Consider the following 26237-nt stretch of genomic DNA (forward strand, 5'->3'; position numbering starts at 1 on the left):
CCACTGAGTTCCAAGGAAGAGGAAGTACAATTCTTAAGAGAAATGTAGGTGGGAGTAAAACAACATTTAGATTAGTCTCTTGTGCTTGAACTAATTTGTGTGACGCAACACAGTTCTACTGCGGTAAAGTTAGCTTAGGATCATATATTCCTTTTAGAAAAAAAAGAATTTGTGCATATTTGTATTCAATAGAAGCCATTTAACATTTTTTTTCCTATTCATTTTTGTTGGTCGAATAATCTCCATTTAGCCTTTCACATGACCCATTTTTTGTTTGAATTGAGAAAATGAAAACAGCAGCCCACGCCTTTGAAAATGTTAACATTTTTCAATTTATTCCCTTTCATCATCATCTGAGTCTTTGACACTTATGGATTTGAGCGTCTGGTTTGAGTTAATCGTTTGCCAATAAGAATATTTCTGCATTGGCTACGTATTTGGAGGCAAATTTCACCTTAACAACCCACTGTTTTTCACAACACTTTCATCAATCGTTTTCTCCTCCATGGGATTCTTGCTGCAATGACTCACTTGGTAGAATGATAAAGCCCTGGCAGCCGTTTTGATTTTGCATGGGATTTAATGTGATAAATCTCAGTCTTAGATAGATGTTTTATCTTTTTTTTCTCCAGCCTGTCACTACAAAACTGAACAGATATCATGCATGAAGCACATTCGATCTACATTGCATAAATTCAGGGAATATCAGTGTAACATATTTATGTAACTCTAATCACCAACATAGTACGAAGTATGAGCTTTTACTGGGACAATGGTGGTCCATTTTCTAGTCAAAACCTTACAATTTTGAATGCCAAAAACAAAAGGGTTTGGGTACTTTAAGTGTGAATGCTGCTTTTCACTTTAGCCCAAGAATATGGCAGTAAGAAGTGTTCAGGAAAGCCACTATAAGTTTAGTTTTTAAGTGATCCGCCATGGCTAGCCGGAAATTCGTTTTATTACATTTTCCTTTGCGTTGTGATTCCATATATTCTAATTGTGGATTGTGATGACACGTGCTGGTCTTTAACACTATATCAAAAATGCCACTGTGATTTATTCACCAATAAAAGTACAGAGAAATGAGGGGTTACTGTAGACCCCTGGCCTTTGTAATGCTTCGGACCAGAGCTGCTGTCTGTCAGTCTGTCAACAGTCTGCCCCCATGCTGGCCTTCAGAATATAACCCCTTGGTGGTATTAGGAATTTGAACATGCCTCCCACCGCCCCCCACCGGCCCTCTCCTCAGCCTCACTGTCTCCTGTGCCCACGTCCTTCTCTCGTCTGCTCATTCCCCGGCCTTCGATCATGTTTCCGCTTTGCGGCCAGAGCGGATAGCAATGATCCTCCCTCAAATCTGCACCTCCGCCCCTCCTTCCCCATCGCATTACAGCAGTGCACCCTGTATATGCCCTGGCATCTGTGGAATTGTTTATCTTTAGAGGTTTTGATATCACTGTGCTGCCTATTAAATTACTATAATGCTGATGGGGAGATAGGAGATTCTCACAACCTTCTCCTTGTGTCACCTTTCACTATGTTTCACTCCGCAATTTGATAGAACATCACAGCTGATACAAATTCCAGGCAGGGGTTAACTAGAAAAAAACATTTGTGATGGTATTTTTCAGTTTTCTGAGGAGGGCAGCATTGGTTGGACCGCACCTCTTACAGGTCACAGAGCAGGGACGGCAATTATCTCCATCTGACGTCAGACGAATGAGTCATGGTCCCGCTTTAGACTCTAGACGTGTTGTTTGGCTGCGTAAGATGATGATTCAACTGATTGATTCTTTGTCTTATTAATAGTTTATTAGCATTAAACAGTTTGCTGCAAGGTTAGAGGCCGACGGAGATTGTATGACATCGCAGCTCTCAGTTGAAACCCAAGCCTCGCGGCGCTGGGTGAGAGATGCTTCTCTGCACAGTATCTTTCCTAATTAAAACAGGCCTATGTAATCCACACACGTGTCACTATGCCGCATCTGTCTGTGTTGACCTGTCTGAAACTAAAGTCGAAGACAGAATTAAGATGCTTTTTCCTGAGAAGTTGCAAGGCGATGACCAATCGACGATCATTGCCAAGACGGTAATGGCGCGCAGGTCCTCGGCATTAGATCAGTATCTCTTACCTCATTATCACTTCAACACACACGTGTAATCCAATACATCCTAACATCACAGGTTTAGCTTTTATTTAAAAAGACAGAGCACGTGCTAAAAACCTGTGCTCACAATGAGGGGTGCCGCAAGTTATTTGGGGAACTGTGAAAAAACTCACTGTCTCACTCATGTCAGTGTCGCAAAATAAAATGACTTTGGTTGGCATTTGTCATGTCAGCGCACATTAAAATCTGCTCCTAGTAAACCGTATTAAATGCATTACATCTTGGAGTTTGACCAAAATGTTCAGGGGAAAAAATCTTGAGTGTTTTTGCTCTTGAAAATGTTTTTCCCCCTGCGTACAAAGGAAAGGCTTCATTTTCATATATCTAAATGAATTATCCAGGCATTTTCCTCTGGTGTGAAATTCGTGCCAAGTTTGTTTCATCCTTTATACCTGCCTTTGAAACTGGTGAGGGGGAAATTTATGTTGGGAAGCTTTTCTGTCTATTGGGATTCACAGTGTGATACAATCCAATAACAGTAAAAATGCATCCAAGTGGTAAGAGGTTTTGCTGACCCACACACTTTGTGAAATGAGCTGGTGAATTTATAGCGGAGCAAAGGTTTTGCAGAGTTTATGTAAAATTATTCATTAAAAGTGATTAACCAAAATATAAATAATTTCATTTTATGTCTGACAAATGTCCAAGCACAAAAAACTATCAAAGTATCGAGGGATTAACTTTGTGGGTTCTTTGATTTGTTTTCGTATTGTTTCTCCGATTTATTTTTATTTCCTGATAAAACTGTGTGACTGGTGTTGTGCATTATTGTATGTGTTGAAGAAAAAAAGGAACACTAACAGCCTTCAGATAGCTGGATGCTAACCACAAGCTGTCAAATGGGTAGGTGCCATATGCTTGTCATTTGTGATCAAAAGGTTGAGTATTCCCCTTTGTGTGTATCGTGTTCAAATGTTTACATTACTGGTATATGTCATAAAAAAGCAATTTTACAAGTTTTTTTTTCATTGAGTGTAACTTTTATTTTTCTTGGCCTTTAAAGAGATTCAGATCGAAAAAAATGAATGCCCCAAATAATGATGCAGTGTCTCAGAGAGTTCAAATTTTTAGCTTCCAAGTTTCTGAATAAAAGCCTCGCTAACATACAATGACAGTTCTATCTATGGAAACACTTTAATTTAAAACAGACACTGAAATAAAAAGCTGCCTTGCATGCTCTGTGCTGACCAATGACTTAAAATACATAACATGGAATACAATCAAAGGCTTTCATTAGTGTACAATTTTCAATTTAAAAGTCTGTTTCCACCCAAAAACACAAAACCTCTCCGCAGGATTTCAAGCTGAATTTGCTAACTGTTGAGTGATAATTTATATCTAAACTCTCTGTGAAGGTTAGCCGTCTTTTGTAATCCAGCTCGCGTCTAAAAGCCAAGAAGGAAACTTGACTGTATGACTGACAGAATTCATTTTGTAGAAATGAATTCCGATGCTGGATACTGTGAAATAGTCCATTCTCTTCAGGGAATGCTATTCTTTACACAGTATAATCAGGCTGTGCGAGCCTTATGTCAGTGCAGGCAGTCTGGTGCCGCATGTCTGCGCTAGGTTTTGGCAACCACACTGATGCCGTGGCTCCCTAGCCCTGTAACAATACTGCTCACTTCAACTCACACATGCTTACACTCATCTTTCACAATACTGAAATGCCTCAGAAGTCAGAGACCAATGTGTTGCAAAGCATGGTAACAGTATACTTCTGGCTTGAATTAGACATCTGCCATTTTTTAATTCTTTTCATTTTATATTTATATTTAATTCATATTATGGAGACAGCCACCACATAATGGCGGTTTAGCAGCGCCATGCAGAATGTCAAGGGGAAGTAACTTCCTATGATTGAAACTGTGTGTTGTCACCAAGTTGCCTGGTGAAAGGTTTCCAAAGCCTCATTTGGGTCAACCAAGGAAAAAAGACATGCTTCCTGCAGTTATCCTGGAAAGTTTCTAGTTTTGAAGCTGGTATTACTTGGCCGCTCTTAACAAATTTGAAGTAACTGCTTCATGCAAAACTTCAATGGCTTCCTAATGGGAGAATGTGACAGTAATGATGCTCACCCGCAGCTGCGTGTGAGGTAAAATCTGGATTCAGACCCTGTGGTTGAGAGCGAGGCCTTCAAAGCTGCCTTTTTCGGTTTCTTGTGTTTTGTTCTAACTCTGTTTCCCAGTACTGTAAAGCGCAGAGAAGCCCACAGCAATTGTTTTGATTTATCACAGTTGAGGCGCTGAGTCAGTATGAGCGTGGGAGAGCGTTCGATAAAGAACAGAGAAAAGCTGAAAATGATTTATCAAGAGATCCGGAGTTTCCTTTCCACCCGGATTGTATTCGGAAAGGTGAACTTTTGTCAGGTCCGTATAATGTACACGTAGGTAGAAACGGAAGCGGAAAAATGCTGAAGTGTGCCGACCCCAGGGGCCAAATGAAAGCAGATGTATTTTCAAAATGTGTCTTCTACTGCTCTTTTATTCAGATTTTTTTCCACTTTTTGTAGAATTAGTTTTTTTTTCCTGACTGCTGTTCCTCACTGTGATCATCTCCCCCACCTAATGAATGATAGTTTTCAAGAAATTTGAGACAAGAGGACTGTATTCTAACAGAAAGTGGGCATATAGTCAACAAGCTTAAAAAAATGATTTTTTTGCAATCCTGATTTGAGGTTTACCATATATTTACACATAACATTGATAATCTTTTTTTCTAAAATTATTTTTAAACAAGTTAATCACTCTACTGTAGTGTTCAAGAAGTAATTTTTAGAGTAGTCATACCCCGTTTGTCTATGAGGCTAACATCACATACACTCGTACAGTAGATGTGTGTAACTGGAGTCTCTTGGTATATCTTGTGGTATGGCTGTCATGTGGCTGTGGAGCCTTGCAACTTGGCTTGACAACAAGCAGTCAGACCTCACAGCCACAACGAGAAGCAGAAAGACCCCAAACTGAACTGAAACCACAACTTTACCAACTACCTGTAATTATTCCTCTGATGTTTTGTCTTGAGTGATTATGGTAATATTATATATATATATATATAATGCGACCCTACAGACAAGCAGCAACTCAATAACAATAGTATTCTTTATAATGTTGAAGTAGAAATAAAGTGACACCTTTACAGCATCAGGATAACATGTTAACTACTGTTTGCAAGTCTTAACCATTTGTCCTGAGCTGCAGACAAAGGAAGGTGGGGGGCATGGCCACCATGAACAACATCCAAACATAGACCTTCATTGTTTCACTCGCACGTTAGGTTTCGTGGTTTAATTTCATTGGGGCTTGCAGGATGCTTGAAGTGAGACACAGTTCATTATGCTCAGAAAAAGGCAGTTTATAGAATTATGGCAAATCAAATACTTCTCGACATTAAATTTTGTTTTTCTGTGCAAAAAGTTAAACAGCCTCGGGCTGTTTAAATTGGAATTACTAACAAGGGGGAAAACTGGGGCAATGTTATGTTCTATGCGACAGATGTAACCCATAACTTTGGCATACGCTATACTGCTTTCATATGAGATCTAAACCGATAAGCATTCACACTGCAATGGTTAGTCTTGGCAGCTGTCGCTAATGTTTGTCATTGTAATGACGTGCATCTGCCGTCTACTGAAACATAAAGAGGTCAAATAATATGGCATGATGTTTATCCAATTTAAAAAATTAATGATTTGTACTTAGAATGTCCAACAAGGCAGTGTACCAAAACCATCATTCAAAAGCATTATGCAGCAAGTGGCCTTATTATAGAAAAATCCAACTTTCAATCCCTTCTCATTTATTTTAGCAATTCACAATAATATCCACTGGAAATCATTGGTGACTCTAAAAGTTGTGACTGCTGATGATGATGGTTGTATTTTGTAGTGTTACACACGTGCCCTTTCCTGCCCAGCCGGGAGTCCCCATGTGTCAGACATATTAGTGCAGCTGTTGAGATTGAACATTGTTATCTCTCTGTCTGCACTTTGAGACACACACACACACACACGCAGAGTTGGAAATAATTATACAACATCACAACTCATTCATTTGCTTTGATCCACAAGAAGAAACCAATAGGAATAACAATTTGTGCAAATGTTTGTAAACATCATGGGGATACCATAGTTTCCACCATTCCTTTATATCCTGGCATGCTTCTAAGTTGACATCACGTCCCAGAAAAGTAGCGTGTAGCATCCGCAGCCTGCGTACACAAACACTTTTAGACATGCAGTCAATCTATGTAAGCATGCATGTTTGTGTGGTTACTGTAGACCTATGGCCTTTGTCACGCTTCAATTTTTGTAACTTGGCTGTATTAGTTTTTTTATTGTAGTAATCGAAATATATTTTAATGAATGAAATAAGTTTTCTGTTCATTTTACAAACTTTGACATATGTGTAAATGTTGAAAGGGGTGCCCTAACAAACATATAAACTGGCCAATGTACTGGTATTGCTGGTTGTAAGTGTGAAGGAAAGTATTTCACTGAGTTAAATCAAAGATATTGTTTGGTTGTTTTAGACTTTGGTCAAGCCTTGGATGAATCAATTGTTTTCTTGAGTCTGTATTCCCATTTCAATTTTTCTCCCTCTGAACTATTTGGCTCTCTCAATAAGTCATTACATACTGGCTTGATGACATAACACAAAATGATATCCCCATCATATTAAAAGGAAAGTTGGCGCTGATTTTGCAATGCTAAATACCGATACAAGCCGGGTTTAGCTCTGGGGGGGCCAGAAATTTGAATACATATTTCGACAATATGTAGATCATTTTTCTAAATGTTGTGCATTTGTCTTCTGCTCTTTTTTATAGACATGTTCCAGTACCTGCTATCCTTCTCTCAAGGACACTTGAGTTCTCTGCTAGAAGGGACCTACACGCCACTCTCTCATCAAGCTCTGCCACATGTTAACCAACTTTTTGCCTCACTGTCACTTTACCTCCGTGGGGCCAACATTTCAGTGGAGGCGACAGTCCAGCATTTTTTTAATGACCTCTTCCCACTCGTCTACACACGACTTATCAATCCAGGCATTGTCGGAAACACGGCGGTGGACAAAGAAATGACAGATTGCCTCCGTATGATCAGACAGGACGTTAACCCTTTTGGGCCTCATCCAGTCGTCGTAGCCCAGGAGCTCTCTGAGGCAATGAGTGTGGGACGACAAATGGGCCTGTTCTTCGAGGAAGGTCTGGAGGTGTTGAATGCCACCGAACACATCACTTTGACTAAAGACTGCGTTAAGGGCCTCGTCAAGATGGTATACTGCTCCCATTGTAGGGGCCTGACTCTCATCAAACCCTGCGTGGGTTACTGTCTCAATGTCATGCGTGGCTGCTTGGCAAGCATATCTGAGCTGGATCAGCCTTGGAGGAGGTACACCAACCTGTTGGAGCAGTTAACCCACGCCATGGTTGGCCACCACAGCCTGGAACTCGCACTTCTTGGAGTGCGTGGCCACGTGAACGAGGCCTTGCTGTATGCACAGCTCCACGGTCCACTCATCACAGCCACAGTAAGTACACACCACAGGCACGCTAATCTGCAACCTCTTTGTTTTACGGATATACATTGGCAAAGGTTCATGTATTGATTGGAAAGGGATTGAAGGCTACTTTGTGGGTTATGAGCCATTTTTTTTTTCCACCAACGCAACAAAGAGCACCGCACATTGCATTAATGCTGCACAGTGTTCAAATTCTTCACAGAAAAATATTGTTTATACTGAAGAGAAAAAGCCAAAGCAGCTCCAAAATGCCAGACAGCGTTGAGGTTAGAAGGGGAGATTTTCCAAACTCGCAATTTGATGAAAAGGCGAAAATTGGAGTTAGTCTAGAGGACCGGAATTACTCTTATCCTTGTTAGGATAGAAATGAGTGAGATTTGTTTGGCAGATGCATGTCATAACTTTAGTGTTGGAGTTATTATGGTCTAAAATGTTTCACAAAGGCTGCCAAAGTGTTCTCCTGAGTAAAAATTGGGCTAATCTTTAAGAATTTTCCTTAAATTCACATACCTTGGCTAGCATTATTGTGCAGTGCGTACATAAGGCCTCATTATAAGTGTTATGTTCAGTTTTGCAGTTCACTAAATACTGTGTGACATTCAAAACAAAGATTAAAATAACACGGTTGGATCTACAGATTAAAGACTTAAGTCTGTCACTGATCCGTCCACATTAATATACAGTTTGGTTCACATCAAGGTTTTGTGTAATTACGCTCCATTAGTTATTTTAATTATTATTATTATTATTAGTGTATTTTAACTCGTGGTTGCATATTGACCATGATTCCAGAGGAAAAGTTTATACTTTACTTTATACCATGTAGTACATGCTGAACCACTGGAATATTCCCCTAAAGTTACACACCATGAGTTAATAAAAAAATAATATGCTTAATGGATATGCCGACAGGGGAATTTTAAATGCATGAAATGGTAACATACCACTCTCATAGATACTATAACATTTGCTCGCCTTAATGAATGTATGAGTCAGAGTCCAAGTGGGTTTCCAAGCACAAGCACAAATGAGCTGCAGCAATAGACGAGTTTGAATCAGGCCATATAAATTAGACCCAGTCATCTGGAAAACGGCCTTGGGAATTGATGCCAGAAAAGAATGTGTTCCCAATCGGACACTGGTGGCTCCCATTTTCTTCGCTCTTGTATCAGCCCCTCCCCCTTGCTGAAGTGCTGTATAGTATATTAACAGTTATTCCTATAAATGACACGCCCTATTTGAATTGTCAAATAATTTGTCCTATATGTTGGATTACTACAAGAAGCAGGCATGAGGACTAAATGGAAATCTCATGTCACTGCTCACAGACAAAGGTCCTTTTTATTAGAATCTTCTGTGGAATATTGTGTCTCTGTAAATGTTTGGGTCATTGTAATGTTCAATTATTACATTTTTTAACTATAAATATGAGCGCTTTAAGATTAAGTTCAATATATCAAAGAGTACTACAAATTTGTTAAAAAACAAAGCTTTATATTTCCCGCAGAAAATATTGCAAATCCAAGGAAACAGTTGGATTCAAATAATACTATTTCTTGTCTTAATAGACCCAGAAAGGCATGTTCACAGAGAAATATATTGAAACTGTAGTACCCTGTGCTGTTGGTAACCAGTGGTCTTCTTAAATATGAGTATTTTTAATAATACCTCAGGGACCTGTAAAGGAAAACGCTTGAGTCTCTAATGCCCAACTACTGTGTCAGTGTATCCACCTTCACCTCGACACCTTGGTGTACTCCCCGTCCAAGCAAACACACTTTATGGCCAATTTCATAATATACTATGCACATTATCATTGCCATCTTAATGCAAAGTAAATAAAGTGCAAATACCATGTCTGACCCACTGTTTGTCTTTGTAACGTATATGTTTTACATGTGAAGTAGCCCACAAAGAATACATTATTTATTTACATTTTCACAAAGTCAGAATATTGTGTGAGGAAAATGAAATATTGCCACTTTGTGGTTTTGGCCTGGGAAGTAATCCCCAAACAATTTTTGCGGTCGCTCTCTCACACGTAACGTTCTGCTCACAACACAGACTTGACACTATATTGTGCATAGTATAAAATTTGGAACCCCAGTGTGTTACTGTAAGCGCATGCATGCACTCTATGTCCAAGTATCAGATTTTTAGGAAATCTTTTAAGAGCCTAGATAAGTTTTGACACTAGTATCGTAGACTGAAAGGCAGTTAGTGATAGCTATGCAGGGTGGCAGCACCATACAGTATATTGTAACACATTCCTGATTATATTGAGATTCACTCTTGATTAATATGTGTTGAGAAGGAAGTGGTTATGGATATTAGTGTAGCATGTGGCTGGATTAAGTTGAGTTGACACAATTAGGAGAAACTGAAAGAGCATCCTGGAGATGTCCCTACTGTACTGTGGAACGTTTTTTAAAATTGTGGCTCTAGTACTTGGTGGTCCTCTGTTAATGTGGCCTTCAAACCTTTCCTGGTCTTGAGGCTATTTTTTTTTTCCTTTTGAGATCCCATTTCCAATATGCACAGTACATGCTCTTCTTAAAAGAGCTTTACTTGGCTCTACTTGTCTTAGTTTGGGGTGGTCGATTTTCCACTACAAAATCAGTCATCGCTAGAAACATTTGGCATCATTCCTGTGAAGTAGCATTAAATGCATGGTCGGAATGAAACACGGTTATGAAAAAGAGAAACAATGGAAGAGTAATTGCAGTTTTTCTTCTATATTTCATAGCGTCTATAAACATCTTCCTGAAAGAAGTTTTTGTCACTTGGGATGTCTGCTTTTTTTCTATGGCACATTCTTCAATCGCTAATAATCATCTTGGCATGAATGGCCTAGATTAATGAAATTGACTGCATATTTGCAATCAAAATATCGCATACTTATTCTTCTCTCTCGTTGGTTTTACTCCAGCTTCTCATTAGGGTTTATGCAGGAATGATAATGGCAGCCCTAACCTTTAAATAATGGAAATAATTGCTGGTGGATGATGACTGCAGTTTGAGTTCACCATGGTTTCATTTTAAGAAATTGCAAACATTCTGCTTCATATAAAATGCATTTTTTGGGGGGTTTGCTTTCAGTTTATTGGCAGTGTTTAACGTACAGTTTGGACTGTGTTTATTTGGTTTGGACAAACCTAACTGTGTTACTGTTTGATCTTCAAAAATGATTCCTGTAAATGTGATATTTGAGTCGACACGGTGGTGGCGGATACAAAATATTCCCTGGGCCAATCCATACTCATCTTTGTAAGCCGTATGCATCATTGGCATTCTGTCCAAGCCTCAAACTGACTGACTGACTTACTCAGCACTCCATTAGCTAATGATGGTGGGTCCAGCCTTCCCCTCAGACAGTCACACATCTTTTTTCCCCCTTTTTCTTTTCGTTCTTCTTAAGTGTAATATGCTGTCAATATGACGTAGCCTCCAAAACCGCACAAAAAGAAGTCCCACGTCTTTCTAACCAAGAAATCACCACATGATTTAATGTTAAGTAATTAATTGCATTTTAGCAGAACATAAGACAGTGTTCCAGAGGACATTGATTCTCTCTTTAATCCGCGACTTAAAATGCTAAAATCATGTTTTGGTTATCCATAAAAGTCCTTGCGAAGTGAAGTTTCTTTGTTTGTTGTTGTTTGCATTTCCCTATATCCTCACAAGGTTTACAGGGGTGCTGGGTCATCCCAGCCAACTATGGGAAGTAGGGGACAGGCTGAATTTATTGCCAGCTAATTGATGTGCAGTTACTTTTATCTTATAGGAAGTTTATTGGTCTGTTCAGACGTAGAAAAGACGTATTAAACTGTCCATTTATTGTTAGATGTTTATGAATGCACTATCAAAATAGACGGTGCACAGTTTGTTACACTTTCTTCCATTCTCGAGTGCTTGTTTTTGAAGGTTTTTGTCAACAACTGCCCGAATTTTCTCCTTTTGCCAACCAAAATAGCCAATGCTATACACGTCTGTGTATCTTAGACCACAACAGGAGCAGCTAGGTGACCATTGGCCAGATGTTAGGGTAGCCTTCAATCTACAGCTGCTAAACTTACCCCAGTCATTGCAATACTGAGCAGCTGTGGCTACAGCTGTGACACTTACATGGATGCCTACCTCATCTGTGTTAGCATTTCATTGGTAATTGCTGGTTCACTGGGCAGCTTCAAATGGACAAAGAAATTCCTCATTCCACATGCTCTTCATGGTCTCCAATGTATCGCAGGCACAAGGAACTCATTTGACCTTGCTCCATCTATTGACCACATAGTTAGAATAATGCCACTGTAATTGCGATATGTTTCCACGTATTGTGCCCAGAATTTTCGTAATTATGTACTTAAAGATGTGAAAATGTTGCAATTCAAACTAACGCCCATAGTTACGCGGAACAATCAAGAAGTAAATGTGGTCACAAGGCTGTCTGTTATTAAGTCTGCACTCAGGCAGCCATACCAACGAGCCTGGCCCTCTTCCGCAGTTTTCAGTTCAGCATGTTTTGTACCCTGCTCAGACCCCAGTTTGAGGATGGGTGGGGTCACTCTCTTTGCTTTGCTATAAACCCTCCAAGTGGAGTGAGTGAGAAAAGTGTTCCTCTAGTGATTTAGATCTCAAGGACTTGTCCCTGTGATATATTAGGGACTGAGTCTCATTTTAATTAGCAATGACCTCATTCGAACATAAGACAAAAAAAACTTGGAGAAGCTGGGGGGTGGTGGCTGATTGACACGGATTGCAAACTGCACACTTAAGAAATGAATTTAGGAGACCTTGAAATGAGTGGGAGCAATGGAAAATTGGGAAATACTACCAAACTCTTGTGTGGGGGTGGGGTGTAAAATGATGGAAAGTGAAGCCATTACCATAAATCATACAAACAGGCTTTTCAGGAGCGGCCAAGAAGAAAGTTGTCACAATTAGCTAATGATTTGTTCATCTTAAGGATGATAAATACAATGCATATTCCTTCAGATCAATTACCAGTATTCTTTTTCATATAATGTTCAGCTCTGGTTTATAAACATAATGAGAGGACAGGACAATGCATGTTGGTATTTAATTCTTCAGTTATCTCATCAATATGGAAACAATGTTAAAATCTTTTGAGCATTCAGTTTGCACATTAGAGTTTTAAAGCCCACTCTTGGACAAAGAGTGGACAGTTGTTTCTGGCAAGGCAAGGCCGGGCCGCCCAATTGCGCTGCGTGCAATGGGCGAGAAGGGGGTGAGAAAGTTCCCTCAGCTTTACTGGGTAATCCCTTGATAAATAAACTAGGAAGGCAAGACCACCACTGCTATCTGTAAGCCAATACTCCCCCAGAGGAGGGATGGCCCTGGGCTGGGCTAGCCATAGCTCATTTTCTTGGTGAGCTCTTTTTACACCCACTTGCCTCAAGATGATACACTTAACAGACACAGATATTGACACGTTCATTCAAAGCATCATAAATATATTTCACGTATACTGTGTCGATGTGAAAAGCCCTGCCTTTCATTTATCTTCCATGTGCATAGGGGTCTGAGCATCGCATTTCCTTGATTGTTTCTGTTGTTGGCATCGTGCGGCCCATCAATCTTGATCGGTCACTGTCAGAAGGCAATAATACAAGGAATGTTCTGTAAAATTACTGAAATTGTAAAGGTAGAACAAGGACAAACAGATGGTCCAACACTAGTACGTGTGCTCAAGCTCCACCCGCATAGGATTTTCCTTCTCACGCCATCGTCAGGTCAAGAGATAATTGATTTATAGGCGGGTTCTTGTCCTGGTCGTAATTCAAGATGCCACTCAATTGGTCCTCCGGATTATGTAGTCATGAGAGACAATTTAAGGGAACAAATCGGTGTTCCTCAAACTAACCCCAGAACAAGAAGTTTGTCTCTGAGGATGTCGCATTCTGTTTAGATTCGCATGTTTTCTTAGGCGTATAAACAGTTTGTGTTTTGTTTTGCTAGTCCAGGCTTTGGCCGATCTCCTCTGGCTTCATCAAACGCAGAGCCTCTTTGCACTCTCTGTAAAAATAAGGCGGTAGTTCAAACAGAACTGGGAATGACCTCCTGTTGACGGTCATATTTTCCCAGGATGTTTACATTTTTGTCTCCAAGAATAGCAAAGTGTCATACTATGACAGGTGAGAAGTGATATGGATTAGGAGAGGGCTATGAAAAATGGATTTTTGTCTCGTAAATGTACACGAAAACTCACATACACTTGTGAGAGATAAACACTGTCCCCTACTCAGGGAACACAAATTCAATTCTATTTATCATTGTGCTATGGTAAAATGCTGTTTGTCTAAGACTGCGACCACGTCACATTCTTATTTTATCCATATAAAGGCTTTAGATAATAACAATCAAAGTTGGAAATATCGGTTGACACTGCTTTGGAAAATCTATCATAATTTTCTTATTTTGTCACTCAAAGAATTAAGTGTTTTATGAGCTATTTTTTGCTGCATGCTATAAATGACGCCATACCTGCCAGTGGAAAAAAGATGTCCCTCCGCACATGTCGATTATTTAGAGACAATCGAGCAGTGGAACACATGCAAAGAGCGTTTGGCTTAACTTGCAGATTCCATAGGCTACATTGAATGGCAGTTGCCACGCTCTATCTTTTCTCGCTGCCATAATGCTATGTGTATGTGTTTGCATGTGTGGAATGTTTGCATGAACATGTGTGGGACTTGCATGTGTGGCTACAAGGCATTCCACCACATGTGAGTGTTTTATGGGTCCGGTGGGACTTAAGGTTAATGCAATAAAACAACCTTACCCGTGCCCTGCGTCTGCCTTAAAAGAGGATTTAAGACTGAGGAGGAGTAAAAGGCACGTTAAAATAAAATAAAAATACAAGGAACACAACGCAGTGTGTAAACGTACAATATAGATGACAGTTCTATTGCTGTGAGGAAGTATCTGTCTAACCCTCTTCTTAATACTAACTGACTGATAGGTGGAAACCTAGATGCAATCTCTACTAATAATAGCCAAATAATTGGGTTATAGGGTTAGTGTAGAATTTTTAGTAGCCGAGTGTGACATTTTTGAATTGTCATAATGTTTTATCTAGATAGGGGGAGCCATGTGCATTTGAAAAAAAAATCTCAGATGTAAATGCAGGTATGCGTTTGTATGTTCAGATATCATTTTCTTTGAACATAATTATGGATTGTAAAGTATCATGTCAACATTGTATGGCTAAACCAAGCCAAGAGAGTATCTGATGAAACCACATCACATGATGTGAAACCTCATTTAAACCACTTTGGTCCCTCTATATTCTTTATTTTTGCTAGGAATATGGATGTCCTGTGGCACAATGATGCTGCTCCCATTTGCAGTCTTGGTACTATGACAGACATCTGGTTCAGGGCAGGAGGCTTGGGATTGTTGTGGAGTTGTGGTTATGTGTGTGGTGTGCTGTGTTTGTCATCCGAAGTACACCACACTTTTAGAGCAGTAAACCACACAGCAATTTTTCCCTCATCATGTGTGGGCTCGTTCAACAGTTTAATGAACATGACTGCTTTCTTCTGTTGTCGTTATGAAGTCAAACTCCAATTCCAATTGTTGGAGGGCCGAGGAGATGTTTGATCGAGCTGACTATTGCTGCTTGTTGGAGTTAATACTTAAGACACTAAGGTTGTTCTTTTTTTTTTTCAACAATTCACTTGATGTTTACACCACCAAGGTTTCCACGCAATCAACAGCATTATTGGTATTGTTATTGAGTGGATTAGTAGTATGGCAATAAATAAAATTAGCCATTTGTTGAATTCCCTAAACCATAAAACTTAAATGTATTACCTCTTTCAGCATTCAACCACTGGACACTGTTAGGAGTGTAAGAATCATTACACTGTCTTTCTTCCTAATTGAAGAGCACTAAATAATGTTACCCGGAGGCTTTTAAGCCGATGAGCTGTCATTGATTTTGGTTTGTAGCAACAATTCTCCTGAATTCTCGTTGACCCTAATGCCTCTTCCCCAGCACTGACTTTAATAGCCCACTTGAGATCCTTGCCCCCATTTCCAGCTGCACATAGCGTTAACCTCCATGAGGTAGTGGAATGTTGTGCATTTCACTGTCAGCACTCGCAGCAACCTTCCTTGACTGCGTTTGGTTTCTCTTTTTAGAGTCAGCGCTGGGAAGCATTTAACCCCTTTAATAAAAAAGGATCAGTCATTCCTGCAATTCACCATAAGAGTCAAGTTGTGTGCTCTCAAGTGAGCAGGTGTCAGCTGGTTTATGGAAGTCACCCGCCTCAGCTCCACCACCCCTGCTGTCATGTGTTTTCTTAGCCTAACAAGTGTGTCTGTGTTTTTTTTCCCCTCTGTGTTCCCCACAGGTAGACAAGGTGTGTGGCCTGACGACCAGGGCGCCTACTGGCATGCAGCCTACCGGACCTGAGGTCACGACCCCCAGCGGGGCCTCACCAACTCGGCTTCCTTCTGTTGCCCCATTCAAACCTCTGCCAGAGCAATGGCTTGGGCGCGTCGCTCATTTGAGGAGGTAAGACAACGGAATTTGGTTGAGAAATTAATTATTCTAAGCCTGAGATTTAAATAGTGGTGTAAAACTAGATTTGTTTTATTCATGTTGACTCAAAAATACATAGCAATGACAATAATCACAAAAGTCAAACAAACAGTTCATTCTATAATGATTGTTTATTTCCAAGTTGGACCCTCAAATGTTTAGAAATGCTCCAACAATTATTTTTTGAAATGACAAAACTGCGACTAACCAGATCCGTTGTCGAAGTTGCCTCCAATTCCGATTTATGAGCCCAAAGCGATGCCTAACTAATATTATTATTTTACAAATCATCATGTATTCCCCTTTAAAGTCGAAGCATTGTTTCTTTTCGCTGAAATACCACGCTCAATTTATTTACCCCAGACAAATGTTTGAAACCGCACAGCCATCTTTTTCATCCCCGGCTACATCACACATGCACTCCACCTGGCTTTTTAGGCAGTCTTCCCATGCCCAAAGCAGCTGGCACTGACATGTCACCCAGCATAGGTAAGTTTCATCATCACAGACCAACTATTTCCTGTTTACCCAGACAGCCATACCGCCGAATCTTAACACATGCCGGCCTCCAACGAACTAGTCCAACACACACATTTGCGGCGTTGCCTGTCTGACCTTGTTTCCAACCATGAATCACTGCTCCGATGCCAACCGAGTTGACAGGTCCAGCCTGGCATTGCCACCATCATTCATTCATTGCAACATGATCCAGGGTTCCCACAGTTTGCCAGCCCTGTGTGGGAGCTGACCACTTTACAGAGATTTTACTGCGTTGCTAAAAAAGAAAGTAGAAAAAAACATTTCTGTTTCGTTTCAGCGGAAAGAAATTTGGGTTCATCAATTGAATTCAACAGGGAAGACTTTTTACTAACATAAATCATACATGACATCGCAGAATCTGTGGTCATAACTTGGGTAGAAAGGATTGTTAATCTCATTGTGTTTCTGCATGCGCATGTGTCTTTTCCTTCTTACCACATGGTCATGACATGCTATTGTTTCTGTTTTCTGTCTCTCACCAAACCTTTTATTTCCCCTGCATCCTCCTTGCTTGCATCAATTTCAACCGGACTACAACTCCCATCATTCCCAGCTCGCCCCCACTGAAACCCTCCAAGAATAATAAACATAGTCTGAGAACACTCTCTAGGTAAGCATGCATCCTGGCAATTGTACATCAACCATCTTTAATTTTGGTGTTGACATTTGCGTTTGTTTTTTCATTATCATCAATATCTTAATTCTTCTGAGAATGAAAGTACTATTGCCACCTAAAAAGCAATAGTTTTTACAACCTGGATTTTTGTTGTGCTTCTATTTGTGACAATTTCTTCAAATGGGCTTGGGTAGAACTTAAGTCTACACACATTCTGTACTTAAATCTGTACAATTTATCTCTTAATATAGTATACATGATTAAAAGATAATCACGGAGTACATGTGTTCACAAATTTGGTGTATTCAATTGTTGTTTTCCTCTTTTTCACCATTTCAATTTTACCCAACGGTGCACGTCAGCATCGTGTGTGACAATTTTCTCCTCTACTATGCAACACTTTTGTTGACACAAGTATTAATGAGAACTAGTCCTAATGAATCGCTGGCTAGCTACGGCGACAACCCGGACGTGCAGAGTCTGCTGGCAGAGCCCCTTCAGACCGCCTCCTTGACAGCCACGAGTGCACACTAGTCATGCAGTGGAATAGTGATTGAGGGGTAATATTTCTTGTTTTTATTTAAGTCAGACTTACCAGGGACCCTGTGGCGTTTAGACCTAAAAGGACTTAAGATCAAAGAGCCATAATAATGATGTTGTGTACATTATGTCAGTGTAAATTCTCATTTGTCCAGGCCACTGTGATCCACCGTGTCAGAATCTAAGTACATCTTTAGAAGGAAATGGGCCTTTTGGATTAATGGCAAAATGTCAACATTCAAGAAGTCAGCTTGGCTTCAATACAACCTTTCTTGGGTAAACCTGATGTCTAAAGTTAAAATGGAACGGACCAGCTCTTTGTAGACTCTGGAACATTTATCTTACCTCCATTGTCAGGTCACTTAGCAACCAGTAGAGGGCAAAACCAGGCTTCACTGGGGACAGTTGCTGTGAAATGCACCCCAGCTCGCACAGGGAGCGTTGCTTGGGGAGGGGGGGGTCATATTACAGCCATAAAATGTCCAGCTTTCCATTGACCCTTTGGTGGAGACACATAAATTGCTGCCAGTGGTCTTTGATGGTGGATTTCAACTTTTTATCACTCATCTTCATTGTCCTTTTTTTGTTAGCTTTGATTGCCCTGAATTTCATGGAGGTGCTCTAGACAAACAGGTCTTTAAAGGGACATATCAGTTATAGAATATATATTCTACTTGGCTTGAATATACTTCAACTCTCCCACAAAAAGCATTCAGGGAAAATAATGTTAGCTGGATTGAGATGAGCTGAATAAGCATACTGAATGTGTGAGTTCTTTTATAGTAAACGTATTCCTTTTGCACCACTGAAATAGTTTAAAATTAAGATATTTCCATGTTGGTGTTTCCAAAGTCATATTATAGACGGTTTTGTTCACCAGAGACATGCATGGATCTTCACATGTTAGATAGATATGGTAATGCATTGATCAATGGCTCTATCTTACATTTTGTCTCTTCACAGGGACTTCTTGATGTACCTACAGCGCTACAAGTCCTTCTATGCAGCGCTGCCAGAGATGCTGTGTGAAGGAGAGAACGTGGTGGACGATGCCACATGCTGGAGTGGGAACGAGGTGGTGGAAAGGTGAGATACTTGGACGGGAAATGTGTATTTAATAAGCCATTGTAAGTGTGAATGAACGGTTTGTCCAAAACTCATGACAAAGTTCACCTCCTTCAGTTGAAGTCACAAGTTCGAATTCCATGGTAACCTCAACTCTTGGCACTGCCATCGCTTGGCTTTGACGAAGGGAAACAAATGTACATAGCGGCCATTTCCTCGAGACAAGAACGTCAAAAAATCCCTGGGTTGTTATTGCTACTCGAATAAGTCATTTTTTCGCTGCTCATTGGCTTGCATGTATTTGGGGATTTGAGAAAATATGAGTTGTTTATGCTACCCTGAGGCGCTGCCCAAGTCGTCTTCTCTCCTCTTCCGTAAACCAGACTGTGCCAACCACATATTGACCAGACCACCCATTCATCAGAGCCTGTGACACTGTCAGCGCACAGAATACAGTTGGCAGCCGGTCTCTGTGTGCCAACTTCATGATCAGTAACATATGATTGCGCAAACACCAGGCTCCATATCAATTTTTTCACCTGAAGCAAAACAATTTTGTGAGATGACTGCCAAGACGCCGACCCTCAAGATCAGTGCTAATGTCTCTTAATGTCATGTTATCACGCACTCTCGGTTAAGAGCCAGCTCTTTTCTTGTGGTGTCAAGTGTTCTTGGGCGAAAAAGAAAACAGAACCCCGCTGAGACATTTGGCTCCACTCATAAACTCTTCAGACTGCCTTTGTGGAATGAATCACTGGGAGGAAGATGAACCCAAGAGAAGAAGAAGAAGATCCGTTGGCGTTTCGATACCCCCTGTGCCTCCCTGTGCCCCTGATTAGGGCAGCATGGTGATGCGAGGGGGGAGGGAGACTTGGCAGCATAAAGACCCATTGTGGAGTCACTAGAGTGGGCCACAGCCCTGCCATGGGGACCCTCAAAGCTTTTTGGATGAACAAAGACCCTGCTATGAGGGCTGCATGGGAAAGACTTTGCAGCCACTACTGCTGACTGTCCACAACGTGCCTGGGAAAGTTAGATGAGAGGCTTTTTGCAGAAAGTTTAATGGCAAATATGAGAGGAGATGGCATATGTATCAAAATGGACTTTTTATCCCCCATGGATATGTTGGGTTTTCCCTACAAACATCCACGTTGGCACATCCATCAACGCGAGGTTCATATTCTGTTTAACAGCTGGAGGAGTGCTTCATGCAATCGCAGCGTGCACGAGTAAGAGATACACATGCACACGATGGTATGCTATAATACCTCCAAGCACATTGAAGGCAACAGGGATTGAAATTCTCTTCCTCTTTATACAGCATTTGATGACAGAAGTGGGAGGGGTGGCTTGCAGTCGTAAACATCCAAACTCAAAGTGCGTGCTGGCATGTGTTCAAACATCTCATGAAACACACATGCAAACAGTTTACACTCTCTGTCCGGAAAGATAAGATTATCCAAAATAAACACGCTTGTTTCGGCTAGTTCTAACCATGTAACAACACTACTTAGCCTCAATAAATCATGAAAAAAAAGATATCAAAAAACAACAAAACAACTGTTAACACAACAATAAATACCATTAAAGTTAAACACGGCACACACAATAATAATGATGATAAAACAATAATGGGAGAAGAAAAATAAACACTCATAACGCATTTAGAGCAGGTAAACAACATTAATGCGGAAAATGCAATCAAGTAAAAATCCTTTATTGTCATGAGAAAAATAGGTACTCCTATTGCAATGATTTCCGCCCGTTCTTTCACCTAATGTGACTACATTCTATTGATAATTAGAATATATATTTTCGATTTGATGAATGAATTCAAAGTTTTTTTGAAGAAACTGATTCCTGCATAGCATGCTCAACGCACTCTGCTTATTGCTGTCATTAGCTTCCTAGTGTTTTATGGACTGTAGTTTATTCTGGGATGTGTGATTTACCGCTAAGTCTCAGCTACAGCCATAGAAGCAAACAATAACAGTCAAAAGGCCCACAAAGCCTTGCTTTCTGGCGCCTGGCAGCCTCACCACAATATGATGTGCTGCTGCCTTGAAATTGCTTGATTAAATAATGTGTCATGAAAGAGTGCACACTCATAAATTATATATATATAAGTGGAAATTTTGAGAATAAATAAATAAAAATGAAAAGAATTTGGTATTTGAACACACTACTGAAGAAGCCAGTTGTTATCACAACAGGAAAAATCTGTATCACATTGTTCTGAGTCAATAGACTCTGCGGTGATAAATTATTTTTTTTCATATTGGTACGTGATTTAGTTTTCGACAAAACAGACGCCAAGAAATTCCTTCAAATACGTTTAGTAAGTCAGAGGATTTTGTGTTGTAATTTATAACTACACCGGTCTTCTATAGTACTGTGTGTGTATGTATATGTCTATTTATAAACAAGAACACGTGTGGGTTGTGTAATGGATATGCACTTCATTGTTATTCAAGATGGATGAACACGTAGCCATGACTATATTTTACGTGATCCCAAAGTTTAGATTCATTGCGAAAGACGGACCACAGACAGCGTACGAGCCCCCGAATGCCTTACATTTTTATACCTTTATGACAATCCATTTGTTTATCATTTTAACATCTGGAATTCATTCCGTCCGTGCGGTGAGGGAGGGAAGAGTGTTCCACCAGGCAAAACCCATGACACCCCCAACCCACCTACCTCCAAGTCTATGTTCTGCTCACTTTTTCCTCATTTGTCCAGTTCAATCAGTCTGGAGCGTTATTCTCTCACCTGCTTTCCTCATGGCGAATATGAATCAACCTAATATAAGCAAAGTGCCTTGTCAAGAGCATGCATTGTAGCAGCAAATGGTCTCTTCCCACTAAACCTCAGTAGATTTTAAACAAAACAAAACGTACTGTTTTGGTAGAAAAAAAATAACAGTGGCTCCTCAAGACAAAAGTTTGATTCATTTTATAAGGACATACGTAACTCAAAGCTTCATTAAAATGCATGCAAATCTCAACCTAAAAAAATGCATATCAAGTTTGTTTTATTGGGAAAAGAAGCTCAATAAGATTTCTTGTAAATCCATGCAATCATTGCTAAATTTAAAAAGAATTAATAGTAAATAATAATATTAGTTGTTCTTCACAGATGATAAAGAATATGTGCCTAAATGTCTAAATTCTGTACTCTTAATTTAGTCTTATGTATTTTTTTAGAGACTTGAATTTAGAGATAGCAATGATTTTGTTCTATATCTCATCCTTTTTGCATTCTTTTGCACATTTTTCAATTTGCATTTGTGAAAACAGCAGCAAACTTAGTCCTTCCTAAGTGCTGCCAACAATCCCTGTCCTCTGTTTATCCTTAATTCAACTTTAAGAGCCCCATTCCTTTCCCATAACCCCTTGCTGATGTGAATGACCTGCTTGACATTGTGGCATTACCGCTTTCATCTCATCAACACTTGCATTTTGGCTCCATGCGTTTTTACATCAACAGTAAATGCAATTTCCGCACTACTTTGTTTGTTAAAGTTGAGTAGTAAAGTTATTAAAATGTACTTTATTTATATACTTGCACGTTTTCTCCTCAATTGCTCTGGCTTAAAAAAAGTGTTTATTGGTTTCCAAACGTCTAACGTGAGAATTTATGAGAGGCCTTGGAAGTGTTATGCATTCGTTTAGTGTACTTCCAACTTTCCAGCATTCTATTGCAATGAATGGGCCACAGTTTTCCGGCGTCTCACTTCTGCTGCATGCCCAGCCTATGGATGGGTTGATGTAATATAATTAAAGTACCACAATAGGCTTACTTGGTGAGGTAGGGCATTCAGCACGCATTTCTCTCATCCCTTTGCATGACATTGCATTCATAGCAGGAAATGATGAGAAACAGGAGAGGGAAAGGATGTAGGCGTGAGGACACAGTGGATGCGAGGATGAGGGTGAGATAATTGATGGAGGGAAGAGAAGAATGAGATGTAGGTCAGCTGTAGGAGGAAGCAGTGGCTTTGCGACTCGATCATAAAGGCCTCGCTGTTTGAGTGTCTCATTATCCTGTGTGCATCCTGTATCTTAATTTGACGCAGATTCTGATGCATCACGCCATTGGACAAAGGGCAAAATGCTGACAAGCACGTACTAGGAAGGCCCGGTTCCCAGGACACCAGCTTCTACTAGTGACATACACTGCAGATAAAAATAATGAAAATGAAGACAACAGGCATGATTTTGTTTTAAATATGGCGCAATTAAATTAGCATTTGAGTTAAATAATGATTTGCCTGTTTGACAATGAATAGCTTTTTCCAATCAGCAACCCATTTAATTTGGATCCATTTTTTGGATGGGTTTTATAAGAAATGACGCTCAACAAAGGCATACGTACTAACAACTGAGCCAAATGTAAGCTTTTGACCTCCCTTCTTATTAATGTAACAGTCAGACTGGTTATTCCAATATTTTAACTCTACTTTTAGAAAATATCATTGCTTTGCCATCCGGTAGTACTGCATACATTTCTTTTATATTAAATTATCATAGTAGTTGTTTAAGTATCCAAATTCTTGACCTTGAAGTGTCAAAAGGTGCATGATAAGGGTCATTGTGTGTGGTTTAATCTCGTTTAAGAAGTTTCCGCCTTAATGGCTTGTCGCATATGCAGGTCATTGGTTCTGCATTTCAGTGAATTTAAAAAAAACAAATGCCACTTTGGAAATAGAGCCATGTTGTATGAGAAAGGACTCGTATGCACCTACAAACTCCCTTTGTTAAGTCTGCCTTTTAACAGCATTCAAAGGCAGAGAAAATCCACCTTCCAAACTACACTTTGATCCACACACGCATCTCGTAAATGCGTGGACACGGGATTACGGCCTTCCATGCACACATTCACATAGCGCTATCACGGAATTGGGGTAATTTGGAGGGGTGCCGCCTGGCTTTTTTTTTTCTTAGGCAAGTCAAGTGTTTTTTTTGTCTCAATTTTAGCCGCAAAGTGTTGAACTTTGTCTGATGTTCAATTCCGGGGCTCACGGCTGCAACGAGTCAAAGGTTTTATGTCGCATGTCAGTGTGACTGCATGTTTATATCTGTGTGGTATTTAGCATTAGGGTGAAAATATGAGCATGTTGTTTAGGTCGATTTCCAAATTCTAAGTTTAAGAGGAAGTCTAACCAAGCGGATAGTTATGTGAGTGAATGACAGCTACGGAAGGATCGAGGCAAAGCTACCACAAGCTCACGCTGTGCAAACAACAGCCGTACAGTAACGCACTGTGGAGGGTGTTTGTGTGCGTGTGTGCCTGTGATCTGCACACTGTGTGGTAACCTGAAACCACAGGGAAAATGTTCCTAGAATTCCAGGTGGGTTTGAGTGTCACAACTCGCTCACTGGGACCTCCTGAATGCTGCTGGGAATGCTGTCCCTACAAGGAACAGCGACAGACTGGAGGGAAAGTCCCTACACCTTCACGCACAAATACTCTAATGTACAGGATAGTCTATACATAGTCGGTGAAGTGAAATTTAATCTGTGCAGAGACCACTGTGTAAATCTGTATTCCTTAACTAGAATCCAACCATTTAACTGCCAACTACGTGTCTATACAGTATGTCAAGGACATTTTTAAACTGGTAGGTGTGGTAGAGGCTTTCGACCAGTTTGTGTCATGAATTTTATGCTTGTGATGAAGAAGATATCCCTCTAGGAGGGAGGGTCAAACACAAGGCGAAATGCATGCAGGATTTTGTTCCAAACGATACAGTGCAGATAGTTTAACCCAGGGGTGTCAGACTCGGGTTGGTTCGCGGGCCGTGTTAACGTCAACTCGATTTCATGTGGGCCGGACCATTTTAGATATAATATTCAGATTTTTTAAAATAAATGGATTAAAAGAACTGGATCAAAAGCCCTGAATATTCCGTTTTTTATAGATCTAAAACAATGTTTATTTTAGCTTTTTTAAATATATTTTTAGATTTTACAAAATGATTTTTGAACTAAAAACACAGAAAAAATGGATTAAAAAAATTATAATTATTGATTTAAAAGGGGGAAAATCAGGAAATTTAATATACATCTATACTCCATTTTAATTTGATTCCAAAAGAGAAAGTCGACACTCATGATTTACTTTCCCGGGCCACACAAAATGATGCGGCGGGCCAGATTTGGCCCCTGGGCCGCCACTTTGACACGTGGTTTAACCAATGAATTTTCTGCTGAAACAAGCGGCACCTGACTGCAATGGAACAGTGTCGTCTTCGTTGATTGAAGGGAAAACCTGGAAGCACTTGGCTCTTTGTAGAATTGGTTGCAAACGTGCTCTAGATGGGAAGATTAAATCACTTCGGATTTGAGATTGGCACCGATTTGAGTCAAAGAACAAGAATTTGAGCTAAAAAAACAGCATGTTTTAGGTTTGAAGTCAGGCTTATTCACATTCAACATTCTCGTTCAACATTACTGAGTGACTTACGCTATTTGGGCGACACATCCAACTTCCAATCTGTTGCTGACTGACAGATAGGCCTGGTCATGATACATTTTAAGGTTGTGGCTGGGATTCTGGCCCAGAAATGTCAATGTCAATACTACCAGCTGCCTGACTTTCTTTGAATAACTAACCTTTGGCTATATTTTTTAGTCTGTCTCTCTGCAGTTTGATCAGGCCTGTAGGATGAAATATGCACTGTTATTGTGTGCGTGTGTGTGTAGGGGGTATGCCAAGTTTCGCTTCACGTTGAAATCTACTGAATGCACATGGCTTGGTGGTCTATGTTTGTGTATGTCATGTATGTTCAGGTTCGTGTTTTATAGCAGGCGACGGAGACCGACCTTTTGCCCTTTCACTCAACACCTTCACCGTCAACTACTATGCATGTACTATGTAAAGTTAATAAGTTTGTTTGCCTTATTTCGCATGGGTGTGTACATATATATTCCCTGGCCAGATGCATCATTGGGTACACCTGCATAATCCAACAAGGTCCGTGTGTGTTCAAATATTTGTCATTTTTACCTAGAGTAATGCGGTTTTAGTTTGCAGCAATGGAGAACGTTCACATTTGAAGAAGTCTTCATTAGGTAAATTATATTGGAATTAAATTTGTGTAGCAAAACATAACATAAAAATAATCACATTGAGCATCTGCAAAACCACCATGATGTGATGCTAATATCCTCTTGGTGGTAGTAATCTTGGTTACCTTCTATTGCAGTTTACTT

At 40.1% G+C, this 26237-nt stretch overlaps 1 protein-coding gene across 3 annotated transcripts in view; it reads left to right on the forward strand.

The window, feature by feature from the left end:
- LOC144085637 (glypican-5-like) overlaps positions 1-26237 on the forward strand; it is a 74428-nt gene that overhangs the window by 14170 nt on the left and 34021 nt on the right. For all 3 annotated transcript variants that reach the window (XM_077615113.1, XM_077615114.1, XM_077615112.1), the window contains 4 exons: positions 6996-7699; positions 16066-16229; positions 17350-17406; positions 18916-19038. In XM_077615113.1, coding sequence (XP_077471239.1) covers positions 6996-7699; positions 16066-16229; positions 17350-17406; positions 18916-19038 — 1048 coding nt within the window. The remainder of the gene's footprint in view (positions 1-6995; positions 7700-16065; positions 16230-17349; positions 17407-18915; positions 19039-26237) is intronic.

Source organism: Stigmatopora argus, chromosome 12 (assembly GCF_051989625.1).
Source record: "Stigmatopora argus isolate UIUO_Sarg chromosome 12, RoL_Sarg_1.0, whole genome shotgun sequence".
NCBI classification, from domain to species: domain Eukaryota; kingdom Metazoa; phylum Chordata; class Actinopteri; order Syngnathiformes; family Syngnathidae; genus Stigmatopora; species Stigmatopora argus.